The 17,828-nt window shown below is 42.4% G+C and overlaps 1 protein-coding gene across 1 annotated transcript in view; it reads right to left on the minus strand.

Moving 5' to 3' along the window:
- Window positions 1-17,828, minus strand: part of SRPK2 (SRSF protein kinase 2) — a gene marked incomplete at its 5' end in the record, with an annotated part of 79,206 nt that overhangs the window by 18,260 nt on the left and 43,118 nt on the right. Inside the window, 6 exons of the mRNA XM_010841496.1 lie at window positions 868-975; window positions 1,086-1,186; window positions 6,726-7,208; window positions 7,771-8,017; window positions 9,474-9,499; window positions 10,639-10,804. Coding sequence (XP_010839798.1) covers window positions 868-975; window positions 1,086-1,186; window positions 6,726-7,208; window positions 7,771-8,017; window positions 9,474-9,499; window positions 10,639-10,804 — 1,131 coding nt within the window. The remainder of the gene's footprint in view (window positions 1-867; window positions 976-1,085; window positions 1,187-6,725; window positions 7,209-7,770; window positions 8,018-9,473; window positions 9,500-10,638; window positions 10,805-17,828) is intronic.

A 17,828-nucleotide genomic window follows, 5' to 3' on the forward strand; every position in this document is an offset into this window, starting at 1 on the left:
CGATACAAGAAAATCATGAAACACCACCTGAGGCAACAGATACATCCATGTTTCCAACAAAAGACCACCAAGCTCAGCTCACTAAGAGACACTGGCCAGGAAACAGGACCAAGAAAGAAACTGAAACTGGCTTATAGACAAGGGACTATTCATGCTCATTGGTTCACAGGTAAGGAGAGAGTGAGAAGAGACACTGGCAGAACTTGGGAGAGTTTAGACACAACCAGACTTTCGATGCACACAAGTGGCAGCAAAAAGGCTCTGCTATCTCTCTATGTATCTATATACACAGGAAAACCTGAGGAAAACCATCTCCAAGCTGCCTGTGGGACCAGACTCACTCAAACAGCATACGCAGCTGCTGGTACCTCCGACGAGGCTAGACGGCCTAGAGCCGTAAGCCAGAACGGTTTCTAGACTGTACTTAACAGGAGAGAGAGTAAACAGTGGTATGTGGGGAGAGCCTCTCCTCTCCAGTAACACGTCTGTCAGACCTCCTCAAACCTTCCCCTAAATCACAGCTATTTCATCTTCCTCCCCAGCCTGAGTGAGGGAAACACAGGCTGTGTACAGCCCACAAGACTTCAAGAGCCAACAGGAACTACGTGAAGTCCATCACCACGGCGGAGGTCTGTAGCTGGGGGCTATAGAGGGCCTTGCGAGGTTGTCTCTCACAAGCCCAAATCAAAACATACACCAGGACACGCCTGAGAATGATCCTGCCAACTCTAAACCTTGCCCGCCCACCCCTCCTTGGACAACCTCCTGTCAGAAGGCTTAGGCCATGGGCACTCGTAAGACTGGCCTACTGTGGGGACTAAAGGGATGAGCCTTTACATGGAGGAAAAGGGCACAGGGCACTCTTACCATACATGCCGTACTCCAAATGTCAGCAGGCGTACTGTAACCTGCTCCTATTAAAACCTCTATGGATCTATACTGACGCGTCTGGATGTCTTCTGTGAAGTGTTTATGCTGGAAGGGAACAGACTACATTACTGTGGAGGAACACAGACATTAAAAAAGAGAAAAAGCATCGTCTAATACATGATCACAACCAAAGAAAGAAAAAACACTTTACTTACCACCCAACAAGCATTTCCAAGGTCTGCAATTTTAACTCTAATCTTATCGGCATTCCGGGGGTCCAGGGGATTCACCAGCAGGTCGGCTGCCCGGGTTTTCGCTGGCATGAGTAAACAGCAGGACAGTTAGCGCCTGGGTTAAGTGGTTTGCATGTGTGTACACAATGCTTGCAGGGCACACTCCTTTTCTAGAAAAGTAGTGGCATGATCATTTAGGCCTGGAATCCTGTAAGCTGACCTCAACAAATTTAAGTTCTCAAATTCTCCATCTCAGGGAAATACTTCATAAGAGGGCAAGCTGCCCAGAGACCCCATGCACACTGACTTGCCCATTCTCCTTTCTCCCCCTCCTTCACCTCTGGGTCAGGCCACTCAGTTCCTGTAACTTTTAGCTGCTCCTCATTAGATCACGTCAGTTCCCTACTGGTTTCCGTCTAGCTCGGAAGTGTGATATTACTAAACTCGAGGGTAGAGAGAAGATTCCCCTGCAGGATGGAGAGGTGTATGTGTGCGTGCATGCATGTGGGGCGGAGAGGGGTGTGTGTGTGTGTGTGTGTGTAAGAGTTGGACCATAAAGAAGGCTGAGCGCCAAAGAATTGATGCTTTTGAACTGTGGTGCTGGAAAAGACTCTTGAGAGTCCCTTGGACTGCAAGAAGATCAAACCAGTCAATCCTAAAGGAAATCAACCCTGAATATTCACTGGAAGGACTGATACTGAAGCTTCAATACTTTGGCCACCTGATGTGAAGAGCTGACTCATTAGAAAAGACTGATGATAGGAAACACTGAGGGCAGGAGGAGAAGAGGGTGACAGAGGTTGAGATGGTTGGATTTTATCACTGACTCAAGAGACATGAGTTTGAGCAAACTCTGGGAGACTGTGAAGGACAGGAAAGCCTGGCGTGCTGCAATCCATGAGATTGCAAGGGGTCAGACATGACTTAGCGACTGAACAACCATTTTTGGGCAGACCCTTGTATGAAGCTTGGCATCCCAGGCAGGCAGCAAGGCCAGGCGGAATGTACCATGAACAGGGCAGCGAGTGGGTGAGGCATCCAGGACCTGGGGCGCCCACAAAGCTTCCCAGGAGGGGCCAGAAAATGCGAGAGAACTCTGGGTGACATTTTAGCCCTCAAGACCTGTTCCTCGGACTGATGGATCAACCCGAGTCAGTCAGACTCGGGTGTTTTCCTTTTCTCTATCTGCCCTAGGCCCACATCCCTCTTTATGAAGAAGTTGTAACACCATAAGGTCTCACCAAAGGCCAGGTATGAGCCAAGGAGAAGAAACACAGAAATCAGAAATGATAAGGGCGGCAGCACAGAGACCCACACAGACATGTGAGGTGTTCACACTGAACAGGGAATGGGCTGAGAAACTGAGTCCCAGAGAAAACAAAAATGCTGACCCAACAGACCGATGGCCAGCACCGGAAATGGCCAGATGAATCCCTCCTGTCACTAAATAAAGGAGAGTCAGAAGGCACAACAGTGGAATAAGAGCTTTGCAGAACTGGATTCAAATTTAATTTTCAACACCTACAAGTTACAAATGACTTAAACACCATGAGGCTCAGTTCTCAGTAAAGGAGGAAGAGAAAAGGACCATCCTCACCCCCCAAAACAAAAGCAGACCAAACACAGGAGAGCTAGGGGCTCCGCTCTACCTGCCCTCTGAGGCCAAGGCTTCTTCTATTTAGGCCAGAGAGGGTCCAGCCAAGGATGAGAGGCCACGTGGTAGGTGCCACCACTCCAAAGGTGAAGCACAGCTTCTACAGACTGCATTTCACTTTTGCAACCATCACAAAGTCAAACCATTGTTAATCCAGGCACGACTGGTACAGTTTCTTTGCATTTAATACTCCTGGCTTCTGAGCACCAAAGTCTCTTTGGTGACTGCTGTTAGCCTCCAGGTTTCTGTCTGTGCATAGTTACCCAGCACACAATGCCTTCCAAATGATACTCGGAAATCTACCTCAAAAATTTAACCATACTCAGAACACACAGGAGGTAAAAGAGAATCAGTTTGCATCTCTTTTCTCAGTGTGACAGTTTCCTGCTCTAAGTGTCTGTGAAAGGTTACCAGACTACAACACTCAAAAAGGCCCATTTAAATACAGGGACACACACACTCGCTACATAATCATAGAGATTTTGCTTTGCCCAAAAATCAGATCACCTCTCCTGATTCAGTCACTATTACGCAACTATATCATGGCTTATCCTTGCTCTCTGCTACTAAGGAGGGAATGAAAAGTGCAAAGAGAAAGGCAGGAAGAATTCGCTTTAGGAAGGGCTGGGGCTGTTAAGTCTCTGAGTGACACTGTATTCATGCCATCAAGTGAGCCTGGGTGCCAGCAAGATCCCCCCCGGCGGGGCCGCCATGATGAACAGCCACCGTCACTTATCTGCAAGGCACTGTGCAGGCCTTCACTGATACTTTAAGTTTAAAACAGCCTTACAAGGAAGGCATGAGTATTCTCTTTATATGCAGGAGATTTAATGCCAGCCCAAGGAAAGAGCAGAACTATAAGATTTAACACTCAAACCTTACCTCTCTGTTCACCAAGTATTTACGAGTCCCTTCCATGTGGTGAATGCCGTCCGGGCACCAGAAGAGCAAGGTTCTGCCACCACACCCTAATTAGGAAACTCACATGCTCGTTGAGAATATGGATGATAAAGTAAATAAAACGATTGATTCACATACTATGTCAAGTAACTCTATATGCTAAGAAGTAAAAAGCAGAGAACAGAGATGGATTACTGATGAGGGCATTCAGCCCAAGGGGTCTTTTCTGAGAAGGTGATGTTTGAGGGGAGGTCTGAACGCAGGGCAGCACGAAGGAGAGAGGCTCTGGGCAGACATGACAGCAAGTCCAAAGCGCAGAGAGGCAGAAATAAACTTGCGCCCTTGAGAAACTTCAGAAAGAAGACCGTGTGGGAGGAGCAGAACCAGCAGGGGAGACAGAGGTGGGTGGGGACGGTATCAGAAGGAGAGGTGCTAGGGATGGACTGTGCGGGACTGTCAGCTTTAGAGAATGACGTGGAAATATCTTGGAGATGGGGGGTGGGGGCATGCTTTAAAAAGCCCTCTCAGAACTGCTCTGCAGGAAACAGTCTAGGAAGCAAGAGTGGGAAAGAGAAGAGCGTGGAGCTGTGGTCCAGCGTCCAGCCAAGCACTGCCGACGACACGGCCACCACGAGGTGAGGGCGACAGGACGTGTGCACTGCAAGCGCCACCCTGCTCCCAGGACTCTTTAATACTATATAATATTAAAATATATATCCAGAATATTATTTGTGTATATATATATATCCAGCAGCTAATAATCCAAGAGGAACCCTGCCTCCTCTTCCCAACCTTCAGTGGCTACACAATTACTCCAGGGAGAAGTTCACATTCTCTAGCCTGCCACATAAGGTGATCCTCAATCTTCTCATTCCAGCCCCAGCATTTCTTCTACTATTTCCTGATATATGCCCTCTGCTGCAACAACAAGGATCCACACAAACTGATTGAAGGGTACTACTCCCACTTCCCGTTCTTCAGTGCCCCATGGCCAACTGCCAGCCTCCAGGACAGGATCCTCCCAACAGGAAACAAAGCACCTCCGTGCAGAGGCTGTCCACAGTTCAACAACCAGGCTTTGAAAACCCAAACTGAGTGCCCCCAAACAAATGACTGGATGAACGAAAAGGTCAGCTTGGTAAGAGACTGGCACCAGAGGGAAAACCAGACCTGCTCTTTCTCCCAGAAGCATCAGCAAGCATGCCACGTTCACACAGACACTCGATATTAGGACTTAAAAATAAATAGGGAAGAGACCATGCTACACTTGAGATTACTAAACCTTTTTATGCTGTTTACTCCATCAACAAAAGATGTTTGAACATTCATTTCAATATATGCGTGTTTATAAAGCTTACATACTACTGTTCTTATACATTATGTACATTATACAACATTTACAAGATCTTAATAGCAAAAACTACTCAGCAACAAGTCTGAATCCAGCCTGGGTCCTGCCCCAAGTAAGAACTTGGGACACGTGGTTCTAGAAGAGCGAGGAGGCACCTGGAGAACAATGCGATTGTGTCAAAAGGACCTAAGAAGCAACCTGAAGAGGCTGACAAAGGCCAAATTTGGGGTAATTCTGGCATTAAAAAAAAAAAAGCTGTAAATGATAACAATACACAATTGGATGTGTTAATTGAAAGAAAAAAGAATCAGTGAGTCCGTACCACAGAGGAATACGGGAGGTATGTCAGGGAGGGGGTGATTCGGGAAAGAGCATGAAAGCCTCGCACCTTCCCCAGACACCATGCCCTGCGCATCCCTTCCATCCGGCTGTTGCTTACATCCTTTCTTCATCAACAGACCATCCAGCAGCTAGCTGACTGTTTTCCTGAGTTCCGTGAGCTGCTCTAACAAATTAATCTAACCCCAGGACAGCATCATGGAAACCTCCCATTCAGAACTTACCAGAAGCAGAGATGATGACTTGGGACTTGTGACGGGTTGGGGGTGGGAGATTGATACAGTCTGATGAAACTGAGCCCTAGACCCTGGCATGTGACACTATCTCCAGGCAGTGTCAAACTTTACTTAAACTGCGAGACACTGAGCCGGCGCTGGAGAGCTATTTAGCGTAGGAAAGCCCCTACACATACACTTGGTACCTGAAGTGTCAGCAGTAGTACGGGAATAGAATGAGGGTCGAGGAGAATAAGAGGTGAGTTTTTCCTTAGATGAAGCCACATTGCTTGTGAAAGCATTTCAAGCACTTTTAAACCTGGTCAGAGTAAAGGTAGACAGGAGAATACGTCTATCCAAGTTACAGGAAAAACCACACCCTTAGGATGACTAGCTGTGGCCAGTGAGTAACAGAGGACTCTGCAGGTCTCTGGGGCTGCAGAACATCCTGAGCTATTTGCAGGACTGGCTCATCAACGGACTCGCCATGTGTTAACATTCTTGTCAGCAGAGGGAGCAGAGGAGGTTTCTGAGCTTTTCCTCTGTGGGCCAGAGTGCAAGCCAACTGTGACACAGTTTGCCTCCTGAAGTCCCCCAGCATACTACAGGCAGAGATATGTCATGTGGCATCTACCCTCAAAATCAGGGTTTGATATACACCATCACCACATTTAAACCTACGTCACTTCCTTTAAAATTTTAACAGCAGAGTGGTGTAATCAAGAACAGCTATCAAAATAAAGATATTTTTTCCTCAATACAGATAGAGAGCAGGCACATCTTCCCTTGACTAGAAATGAAGCAGAACAAAAAAACACAAAAACTAAACATAGCATTTTTATCAGATGGAAGTACACTATAGAAAGCTACAGGGCAAAATGCTAGACTTGGAAAACTTTTGCAAAGGTATCATCACTAAGACAGAAGAAGGAAAAAAAAAACTCAGAAATGGGATCTGATATGCAGAGGGCAAGAGAAATCCTAGTGGCCCAGGATATTTTTAAAATTATACTAACTTACTCACGGTTACAAAAGTAATAAAATAAAAGTGCTTACTGCATACACACATGGCTATACCTCCTCCAGGCAATCCCCTTCCCAGTATCTGTCAGGGGCATGACATTCAGGGACTGAAAGCAGAGCTCATGGGAAGGAACACTTACTTTTTGGCAAATCCCCAGTGCTGGAGGCTGAAACTGTCCTGCTTCTGTCATGGGATGGACTGCTTTCCTCATGTTCAGTAAGGGGGGATCCCTCAGAAAGTGCAGAGCCACAAGCCACAGGTTCTAAGGGCCCAGAGAACAATGATGTGGAAAATTCTGGAAACTGTGACTCGGGAATTTTATGTCGTCCATTTGGCAATTCACCATTGAATTGTTCATAGGAGCTGCTATACGTGTAATCGCTTTCTGCATTTGGCTCATCGAGGTTACATTCCTCGGGATTTGGGCAATCTTCCTCATCGTCGTCTTCATCATCCAGCTGTTGCTCCAGTAAGAAGGGGCCGTTCTCAATATGGCCGTTAGTTTTTGGTGATTCTATCCAGGTAGGGTCTATGTTCGCGAGCTCCTGTTCAACATCGTCTTCATCTTTCTCAGTGTTTTCTTTCTCAGTGTCTTCTTTCTCCTCCTGGTCCTCAGCTTCACCTTACGAAGTGGAAGGGTGAGAATTAGAGCTTGTCACTCTCCTGAACAGAGTGCACTAGGCATCTATCCTCTCCAACAAGAGACACGTTTGAGCATGCCAATTGCACTTGCTACACAGCAAACACCTCTGGGCTCTCGAGGTAAATCTCCAGGTTCTCTAAATCTTATTTTTCGTTTACTAAATAACTAGCCTCCTCTTATTAGAAAAAGTTAGCTCTTAGAGAAAATGAGCATAAACAGAGCTGTATTTCCATTTTCTACCCTCTCCTATATAATCTTCAGAGATTGTCCAAGGGTACATTACTGTTAAGTCAAAGCTTAATTACAAAATGAAGGACAATCATTAACATGATAAAGACATGGTGCTTCTCAGACACTTTCCATTAAAAAACAAAAACTATTTTGAAACCTATTTCTGGTGCATATTTTACAAAGCAAGTATCAGACAGCTCCTACATTCTCCAGGGAAGACTTGAAATCACCCTCAGGTCTGAAACACAGCAGCGCCAAGTCGCCCTGCGTGAGGCCCTGGGGTGCAGCCCGCTCTCCAGCGTTCACTGACCATTGTTATTTGCAGTCTCTCCCTCGGCCACCTCCTCCAGTCCTGCTGTTTTTAGCTTCACCTCTGGGTGGTATTCATCATCTTGCTCATTGGAAGGTACAACTGACGTGACGTTTTCCTCTATTATTTTTCTTTCAGCTTCTCGCTCCAATTCTTCTATTTCCTGCAAGCGCTTTTCCAGTAACTCAGCCTGCCTTTTCTGCTTCTTTTTCATTTTTTTCTTTTTGTTTTTAGATATTTTTCCTATCTACAACATGTTAAGAAAATAGCACAGGTCAGTTTGCTTCTTTTTAAAGCACTATGCAGCAGCGTCTAAGTGCTGGCAACATGGCAAATACCAACACAGTCTGTTTTCTCAGGTCTATTCAATTAAAATCACATGCCCAGACATGAGATCCACAATATGGTTAGCGTTGCAGCAAAGCCAGAAAAAAAAGAAACCAGTGCTGATATCAAGTAGCGGGACTACTACCAGCTCCTGCCAATGGAGAGATACAGCTTAAATCCAGCAAGCCTTTTCCCTTTAAATTCTAAGAACTAAATATGCTGAGGCATTCCTGCCTTTAGACAAGAAGCGTCTCTTACAAGTTTCATTTGCTACTGCCTGTCTACAAAGTATTAACAATGTTCCCTTCTCTACTGTCTTACTCAACTGTCTGCCAAAACAGGTGTACTTCATTCATGTTTGGTCAACAGCACTGTTTGTGCTTGGGTCTCACAAAGTTGTTAACAACAGCCAAGACAGCAGGAACTGTAAGAAATGAGCATATGAAGTAAAGGGAAAAAAAGAGAAAGCCATGGTTTCAGTCTGCCTCCAGTCATGGCCATCTGACTTGGAAAGTACTGGCAATGGGATCCTCCAGTCTTTCACAGAACCAATAATCAAAGCAAGCTGCTCAAGCCACGGCAGAGCTCAGCAGGCCAGGTGGCAGAATTCTTACAGCTCCCCCTCTTGCTGGGACTCCCACTCCAGACTGAGGGTTGCTGGCTGCACTCTGGAGTTCTGCACATTTCCTTCCAAGGGCTTTCGGGTCATAAAGATCTTTAAAACTTGCAGGTGACCCATTAACTTGAGATATACATATATTCTATGCTTGACTGGAACCAAGACTAAACCAGGTTTAGGTCCTCTGGGCTAGAATTTAATTTCAAACAGCCTGCTTTATTTGCTCACACTTCATATTTTGATAGGACCACACAGATAACGCTCTTTCACATTTAACTACTAGCTAGAAAAAAATTAGAACAGCAGCTTCAGAAAAAATAGGTAACTTAGAGGCAAATTAGAAATAATAGAAAGTGTTTGTGGAATAATCACACTTAAAACCCTATCTCTATAACCTCACATTTTATCAGACTCAGCCAACAGCACTCCAGAAAGTACACGAGGAAAACACAGAATTTGGGACAGCTCTAATTATCCCACCTCTAAAAATCACTTCACTTTTTCAAAACATTGTCTTGCATATTTAAGGATGCACAGCATTTATAAACATGGCTGTCTTTTACACTAAAATACATGACAACATCTGTGATTGAGAAAGGAACAACAGCAACAAAAAGTAAAACTAATTGCCTCAAACAACCCTTAAAGAAAAGCTGTTGCAGAAAGAAACAAAAACTAATGTTACAATTAGAAAAGTTCAATAATGACTAGTCACTTTTGACAAGGAGGTAATATAAGTATGTGTGTGAGTACTTACAGGTTTTTGCTGTGGAGCAGTACTCACTAAAAACAAAACAAAACAAAGCGAACATTTAGAGTGAAACAGATACTTATCTTTTTGTAGGTAATCTGAACTGTAAAATGAAATAACTACTGCCTTTCAATGGCTATGCAACTTAAACAACTGTTAAATATTAACGCTTGTTAATCATAGAGCCCTAAAGAAAGTTTATCTAACTCAAACAAATGATTGGCTCTTAAAAAGCAAAGCCATAGTGGTTCACATGGAGTCATTTCTCTTATTAATCTGAAATTAAACACTCATTCATTTCAAAAACACACAATCACAAAACACTGACTGATAAGAAAATGGAGAAGAGTGACACAACCCAACTTGTTTATAGACAATGAGACGAACAATTAATTTACACATCTATGTTTGAAAACTATTTCACAAGTTTATACAACTAAAATAGATCCAATACTACTGCAAATAGTCTAGAAATGACATGAACAGACTTGGCCAATGTCAAAAGCTTAACATACTATGGTTCCATTATCTAAACAGCAACCTGATGGTACAAAACAAGATTCATAAGTGGTTCATCTGCCAACAGCCTCAGTTTGAGGGCCTTCACTCTGCAGTCCCTGTGTATACCTGCCAACACACTAGGGCAGAAAGCACGTGAAGGGAGGATGAAAGCATCATCCACACTTCACGGCCACCTTGACACCTTGTGAAAACCAGAAATAAAACTTCATACACCAATGCTCAAGTCAGTTGATCTTCTTTCACCCTGAAGTTCTTGTAACTAATTTTAAGTGCACCAGTTACACTGATGTAACTATGCTCAATGGAGACAAGGAAGCATTCTGCTGATTGTAGGTCGGCTACAGGAAACCTGTTACTCTACACTCCTCTGTAGAGAAGTGGCCAACGCAGACAACGTTCAAATGGAAATGAAGCAGCAGGTAAGAAGAGTTCAGTGACCTTTTAAGGGAGGGAAAAGCTAAGTAATTCAAATATTAAAGTACAACTTAATTGGGGCATCTTCCTTCTCAAGAAAAAGGTCTACTTATTACCAGTCATTGGGCTCTTACGCAACTTCTTAACATGTACACATTTAACTCAACTGCTTCCTATGAACAACTTTGCAGGTTCTCAATGCCCCTACACAGACAAAGCTGGCCCAGTCTCTCACCTGCAGACCCTGAAGGAGGAGGAGCGCCCGCTTTCTGCCACTCAGTGGCCTCGGCTGCCATTCTTCTCACATATGCATCGTCCACACACATCAAGATGTTTTCCGGCTTTATGTCAGTATGAATGATCTTGCACTTACTGTGGAGATAATCTAACCCTTGAAGGACCTGATCACATAAAATCAGAAAGGAGTTATTAATAATTTTATTATTCAACATTTATTTGTAAAATAGTTACAGTCATTACAAGGCACAATAGGAACTTGGGCCTGATAGGAACCCAGCTCCTTCCCATAAGCAATCAGTGGATATCATTCTGGAGATAATTTATGCTCATAGAAGCAAATGCATTTAAACATACGCTTATTAAAATAACAACTGTGGTGAGATGTAATTTACATGTCACACAATTCACTTTTTTCAATTCACCCTTGTAGGTGTACAATAGAATGGTTCTTAGATGTGCAATGGTCATCACTATATAATTTAGAACACGTTCATCACACAAAGAAATACTGCACCCATTAGCAGTCACTCCCCATCTCCTTCCAACCCCTCTAGCCCTTAAGTAGCGTCAGTCGTGTTCGACTCTGTGCAACCCCATAGACGGCAGCCCACCAGGCTCCCCCGTCCCTGGGATTCTCCAGGCAAGAACACTGGAGTGGGTTGCCATTTCCTTCTCCAATGCATGAAAGTGAAAAGTGAAAGTGAAGTCGCTCAGTCGTGTCCGACTCTTAGCAACCCCATGAACTGCGGCCTACCAGGCTCCTCCGTCCATGGAATTTTCCAGGCGAGAGTACTGGAGTGGGTTGCCATTGCCTTCTCCGCCTCTAGCCCTAGGCAACCACTAATCTACTTTCTGGGTTTGGACATTTTATGTAAGTGGAATGATACAGAGTGGTCTTTTGTACCTGGCCCAATACTTTAAAGATTCATCCATGTGTAGCACGTAGCAATACCTCATTTCTTTTAAATGCCAAATAATTTTCCACTGAAAATACCACATTTTGTTTAGTCATTCAATGATGAACATTTGAGTTCTTTCCATTTTATGGCTACTATAAATATATTGCTATAAACATTCATGTACAAGTTTCTATGTAGACATGTCTTTATTTTTCTTAGTAGTGTAATTGTTGGGTCATACTGTAACTCTATCTTTAGTCTTTCAATAAACTGCCAAACTGTTTTATCCTATGGCTGCATCATTTTACACTCCCATCAGCAATGTGCAAGGATTCCAATTTTTTCATGATGGTCAATACTTGCTATCTGTCTTTTCATTTTAGTCACTCTAGTGGGTGTGAAGTGTGTATCTCATTGATCTGCATTCCCATAATGGCTAATGATGTCTATACATTTCTAATATTGTAGGAAAGGAGAATTAGGTAGCTTTGGTACCCAGGCAATAAACTATAGTACTGAACTAAAAGAAACTGCTAAACCAAGATATTCACATACTTACCATGTGTGTGTGTGTGTGTGTAAAAATATATATACACACACACATACACACACACATACATGTACACATTTAACATATACATATATATGACATATGTATTTTATATATATAATGTATTATATATGTGTATTATATATTATGTGTGTGTGTATATATATATATATTACATATATATATATACACATATAAAAATTACAGAGTATGGTGACCTAAATGTCAGGCCAAAGTTTTTCTGGAATTATTTCCATAAGAGGGGAATTCTTTCTTTTCATAAGGAAAAAAATATTTTAAAATTAAAATACAGTTCATGTTCCCATATATTACAAATTCTACATGCTCAATACTTGCTATCTGTCTTTTCATTTTAGTCACTCTAGTGGGTGTGAAGTGTGTATCTCATTGATCTGCATTCCCATAATGGCTAATGATGTCTATACATTTCTAATATTGTAGGAAAGGAGAATTAGGTAGCTTTGGTACCCAGGCAATAAACTATAGTACTGAACTAAAAGAAACTGCTAAACCAAGATATTCACATACTTACCATGTGTGTGTGTGTGTGTGTAAAAATATATATACACACACACATACACACACACATACATATACACATTTAACATATACATATATATGACATATGTATTTTATATATATAATGTATTATATATGTGTATTATATATTATGTGTGTGTATATATATATATATTACATATATATATATATACACATATAAAAATTACAGAGTATGGTGACCTAAATGTCAGGCCAAAGTTTTTCTGGAATTATTTCCATAAGAGGGGAATTCTTTCTTTTCATAAGGAAAAAAATATTTTAAAATTAAAATACAGTTCATGTTCCCATATATTACAAATTCTACATGCTCAATAAACATTAGCACTTGATAAATATCTTCATTCAAACATTTTAATTCATTTGGTGGTCTTGATCACATTAGACAAGGAAGTGAGGAAAAGATAAGCAGAAGATATCTAATACTGAACAACTCGGAAAAGTTCTCGGCAAAAACCCAATGCTTCTGTCTACCTTCAGTTTCTGGCTAAACAATCTTGAAAGTGAAAGTCCCTCAGTTGTGTTCGACTCTTTGCAACCCCATGGACTATACATACAGTCCATGGAATTCTCCAGGCCAGAATACTGGAGTGGGTAGCCTTTCTCTTCTTCAGATCTTCCCAACCCAGGGATCCAACCCAGGTCTCCCACACTGCAGGCAGATTCTTCAGCAGCTAAGCCACCAGGGAAGCCCTAACAATCTTAAGATGACAAATATTAGTAAGTGAAGGCACAGAGGTTTCACAAGGAAAGTAGAAGGAACATGAGTCTCTTAACCAATATGAAAATCCTCACATTCATTTAAAAAACTTTTCCTTGGAAATACTTTCACATGACTTCACTGACTGAGCATCAGTTGAGCTCCTATAACAGGCTGCAGACGCTTACAGATGTTTGATACATAGCAATAAACAAAGTTCCCCATCTCCACAAGGCTTTGACTTTTTTACCTTAAAATTAATATTTAATGTTTTAGATAATGCTTCAACTAGAATATGTTTAAATTATGTTTAAAATGTCAAAAGACCAACAGTAGGAAATATATCATTATATGTTTCCATAGAGAATAAGGTTATAATTCTGAAGGGAACACAATTCAATGAGCCTGTCTGTATATATTCACTGGCATTCATGCATCTTCTTTGTGCAAACTGAAGTACCACATGGAATTCTTATATATGAGTAGTAAGAGAAATTCTGAGAAGTACAAGAAATTAATGGACAAGTACACTGATGACTTCCAGTCTGTGGAAGTACAAGGAATAAGACTTTTAGAAAGTTTAAACTATTTTAAATTATTTCAACTAAAATTTCACTTTAATCATCAAATATTAACTCAAAGTTAAAATGTCAGCATCTTTCCAAAAATATCTTTCACTACCATCTCATGAACAAGTTGCTCCTAACTTTCCACCTTAGTTCTTTCATAGTTCTTAGGTTGTTTCACTGTGTGTGAAGCTACTTAGTAAGAGTTAATATGATCCAGTATCCAAATGTGTTAAAATGAATTTCAATGAAAATGAGACACTTGAGATGAGCAAAGTGTTCTCAGTAAGAATTTAAGGTTTCAGATATTTAATTCCTTTCATGGATCACTGCCTTGTTGCGGCGAAGGGGCTTGCATAACTCAATGAAACTATGAGCTATGTCATGCAGAGCCACCCAAGATGGACACGTCATAGCAGAGAGTTCTGATAAAACGTGACCCACCGGAGGAGGGACTGGCAAACCACCCCAGTTATACCTGCCATGAGAACCTTCATGAGCTATTTAAAAAGGTCAAAAAGATATGACACCAAAAGATGAGTCCCCCAGGTCTAAGGTGTCCAATATGCTCCTGGGGAAGAGTGGAGGAGAAATACTAATAGAATGAATAAAGTGGCTGGGCTAAAGTGGATACAACGCTCAGTTGTGGATCTGTCTGGTTGTCGAAAGTAAAATCCAGTGCTGCAAAGAACAGTACTGCATAGGAACCTGGAATGTTAGGTCCACGAATCAAGGTGAGTTGTGAGTGATCAAGCAGGAGATGGTAAGAATAAGCAACGATGTCCTAGGAATCAGCAAACTAAAATGGACAGGAAGGGACAAATTTAATTCAGATAAACATTGTATTTACTACTGTGGGCAAGAATCCCATAGAAGAAACAGAGTAACCCTCATAATCAACAAACGAGTCTGAAATGCAGGACTTGGGTGCAACCTCAAAAATGATAAAACGATCTCGGTTCGTTTCCAAGGCAAGCCATTCAACCTCACAGTAATTCAAGTCTATGGAGAAGGAAATGGCAACCCACTCCAGTGTTCTTGCCTGGAGAATCCTGTGGATGGAGGAGCCTGGTGGGCTGTTGTCTATGGGGTCGCACAGAGTTAGACACGACTGAAGCGACTTAGCATGCATGCCCATTCCACTGATGCCGAAGAAACTGAAATTGATCAGTTCCATGAAGACCTAGAAGACCTCCTAGAACTAATACCTAAAAAAGATATTCTATGCATCAATGGGGATTGGAATGCAAAAGTAGGAAGTCAAGATATACCTGGAGTAATAGGCAAGTTTGGCCTTAGAGAACAAAAAATAAAGCGGGGCAAACAAAGGCTAACTGAATTCTGCATTAGTCATAGCAAATACTCTGTTTCAACAACACAAGAGACAACTTTACACACAGACATCACCAAATGGTCAATACCAAAATCAAACCGATTCCATTCTTTGTAGTCGAAGATGGAGAAGCTGTATATAGTCAGCAAAAACAAGCCCTGGAGCTGACTGTGGCTTATATTATGATAGCAAAATTCAGGTTTAAACTAAAGAAAACTGAGAAAAACACTAGGCCAGCAGGTATGACTTAAATCAAATCCTGTATGAATTCACAGTAGAGGTAACAAGTATATTCAAGGGATTAGATCTATATTACAGAGTGTCTGAAGAACTATGGACAGAGGTCCGTAGTATTGTACAGGAGGCGGTGAACAAAACCATACCAAAGAAAAGGAAAAGCAAGACGGCAAAGTGGTTATTTGAGGAGGCTTTACAAACAGCAGAAGAACAAAGAGAAGGGGAAAATGAGAGAGGGAAAGGTACATCCAGTTAAAAGCAGAGTTTCAAAGAACAGCTAGAAGAGACAAGAAGGCCTTCTTCAATGAACAGTGTTTAATAATGGAAGAAAACAACAAAAGAGGTAAGACTAGAGATCTCTTCAGGAAAATTGGAAACATCAAGGGAGCATTCTGCTCAAAGATGGGCACAATAAAGGATAAAAATGGTAGAGACCTAGTAGACACTGAAGAGATTGAGAAGAGATGGAAAAAAATACATAAAAGAACTGTATCAAAAAGATCTTAATGAACTGGATTACTACAATGGTGTGGTGAGTCACCCAGAGCTAGACATCCTGGAGCGTGAAGTCAGGTGGGCCTTAAGAAGCACTGCTGTTAATAAAGCTAGTGAATGTGATGAAATTCCAGCAGAACTATCCAGATCCCTAGAGGACAGGACTTCCCTGATGGCTCATATGGTAAAGTGTCTGCCTGTAATGCGGGAGACTCCCTGGAGAAGGAAATGGCAACCCACTCCACTACTCTTGCCTGGAAAATCCCATGGATGGAGGAGCCTGGTAGGCTACATACAGTCCATGGGGTTGCAAAGGGTTGGACACGACTGAGCGACTTCACTCCAATAGAGGATGCCATCAGTGTTTTGCATTCATTATGTCAACAAATCTGCAAGACCCAGCAGTGGCCACTGGACTGGAAAAGGTCAATCCTCACCCCAATTCCCAAGAAGGGCAATACCAAAGAATGTGCTAACCATCAGACAATTGCAGCTATCTCCCATGCTAGTAAAATCATGCTTAAAATCTTACATGCTAGGCTTCAGCATTATGCGAACCAAGAACTTCCAGGTGTCCAAGCTGTGTTCAGAAAAGGAAGAAGAACTAGAAATCAAATTGCCAGCATTCACTGGATTATAGAGAAAGCAAGGGAATTTCAGAAAAACATCTATCTCTGTTTCATCAACTACACTAAAGCCTTTGGCTATATGAATCATGACAAACTGTGGAAAATTCTTAGAGAGATGGGAATACCAGACCATCTTACTGTCTCCTGAGAAACCTGTATGCAAGTCAAAAAGCAACAGTTAGAACCCTGTATGGAATAAATGATTGGTTCAGGATTCAGAAAGGAGCACGACAGGGCTGTCTGCTGTCACCTTGTTTGTTTAACCTGTATGCCAAGCACATCATGAGAAATGCCGGGTTGGATGAGTTACAAGCGAGAATCAAGATAGGAGGGAGAAACATCAACAACCTCAGATATGCAGATGATACCATTCTAAATGGCAGAAAGTGAAGAGGAACTAAAGAGCCTCTCGATAAGGTGAAGGAGCAGAGTGAAAGAGCCAGCTTAAGACTAAATATTTAAAAAATTAAGATCATGGCATCCACCCCCATTCAGTTCAGTTCAATTCAGTCGCTCAGTCGTGTCCGACTCTTTGCGACCCCATGAATCGCAGCACGCCAGGCCTCCCTGTCCATCACCAACTCCCGGAGTTCACTCAGACTCACGTCCATCAAGTCAGTGATGCCATCCAGCCATCTCATCCTCTGTCGTCCCCTTCTCCTCCTGCCCCCAATCCCTCCCAGCGTCAGAGTCTTCTCCAATGAGTCAACTCTTCGCATGAGGTGGCCAAAGTACTGGAGTTTCAGCTTTAGCATCATTCCTTCCAAAGAAATCCCAGGGCTGATCTCCTTCAGAATGGACGGGTTAGAGCTCCTTGCAGTCCAAGGGACTCTCAGGAGTCCTCTCCAACACCACAGTTCAAAAGCATCAATTCTTCGGTGCTCACCTTCTTCACAGTCCAACTCTCACATCCATACATGACCATAGCCTTGACTAGACGGACCTTTGTTGGCAAAGTAAGGTCTCTGCTTTTCAATATGCTATCTAGGTTGGTCATAACTTTGCTTCCAAGGAGTAAGCGTCTTTTAATTTCATGGCTGCAGTCACCATCTGCAGTGATTTTGGAGCCCCCAAAAATAAAGTGTGACACTGTTTCCACTGTTTCCCCATCTATTTCCCATGAAGTGATGGGACCAGATGCCATAATCTTCGTTTTCTGAATGTTGAGCTTTGAGCCAACTTTTTCACTCTCCTCTT

The sequence above is a fragment of the Bison bison genome, unplaced genomic scaffold (genome assembly GCF_000754665.1).
Source record: "Bison bison bison isolate TAMUID 2011002044 unplaced genomic scaffold, Bison_UMD1.0 scf7180017864162, whole genome shotgun sequence".
NCBI classification, from domain to species: Eukaryota; Metazoa; Chordata; class Mammalia; order Artiodactyla; family Bovidae; genus Bison; species Bison bison.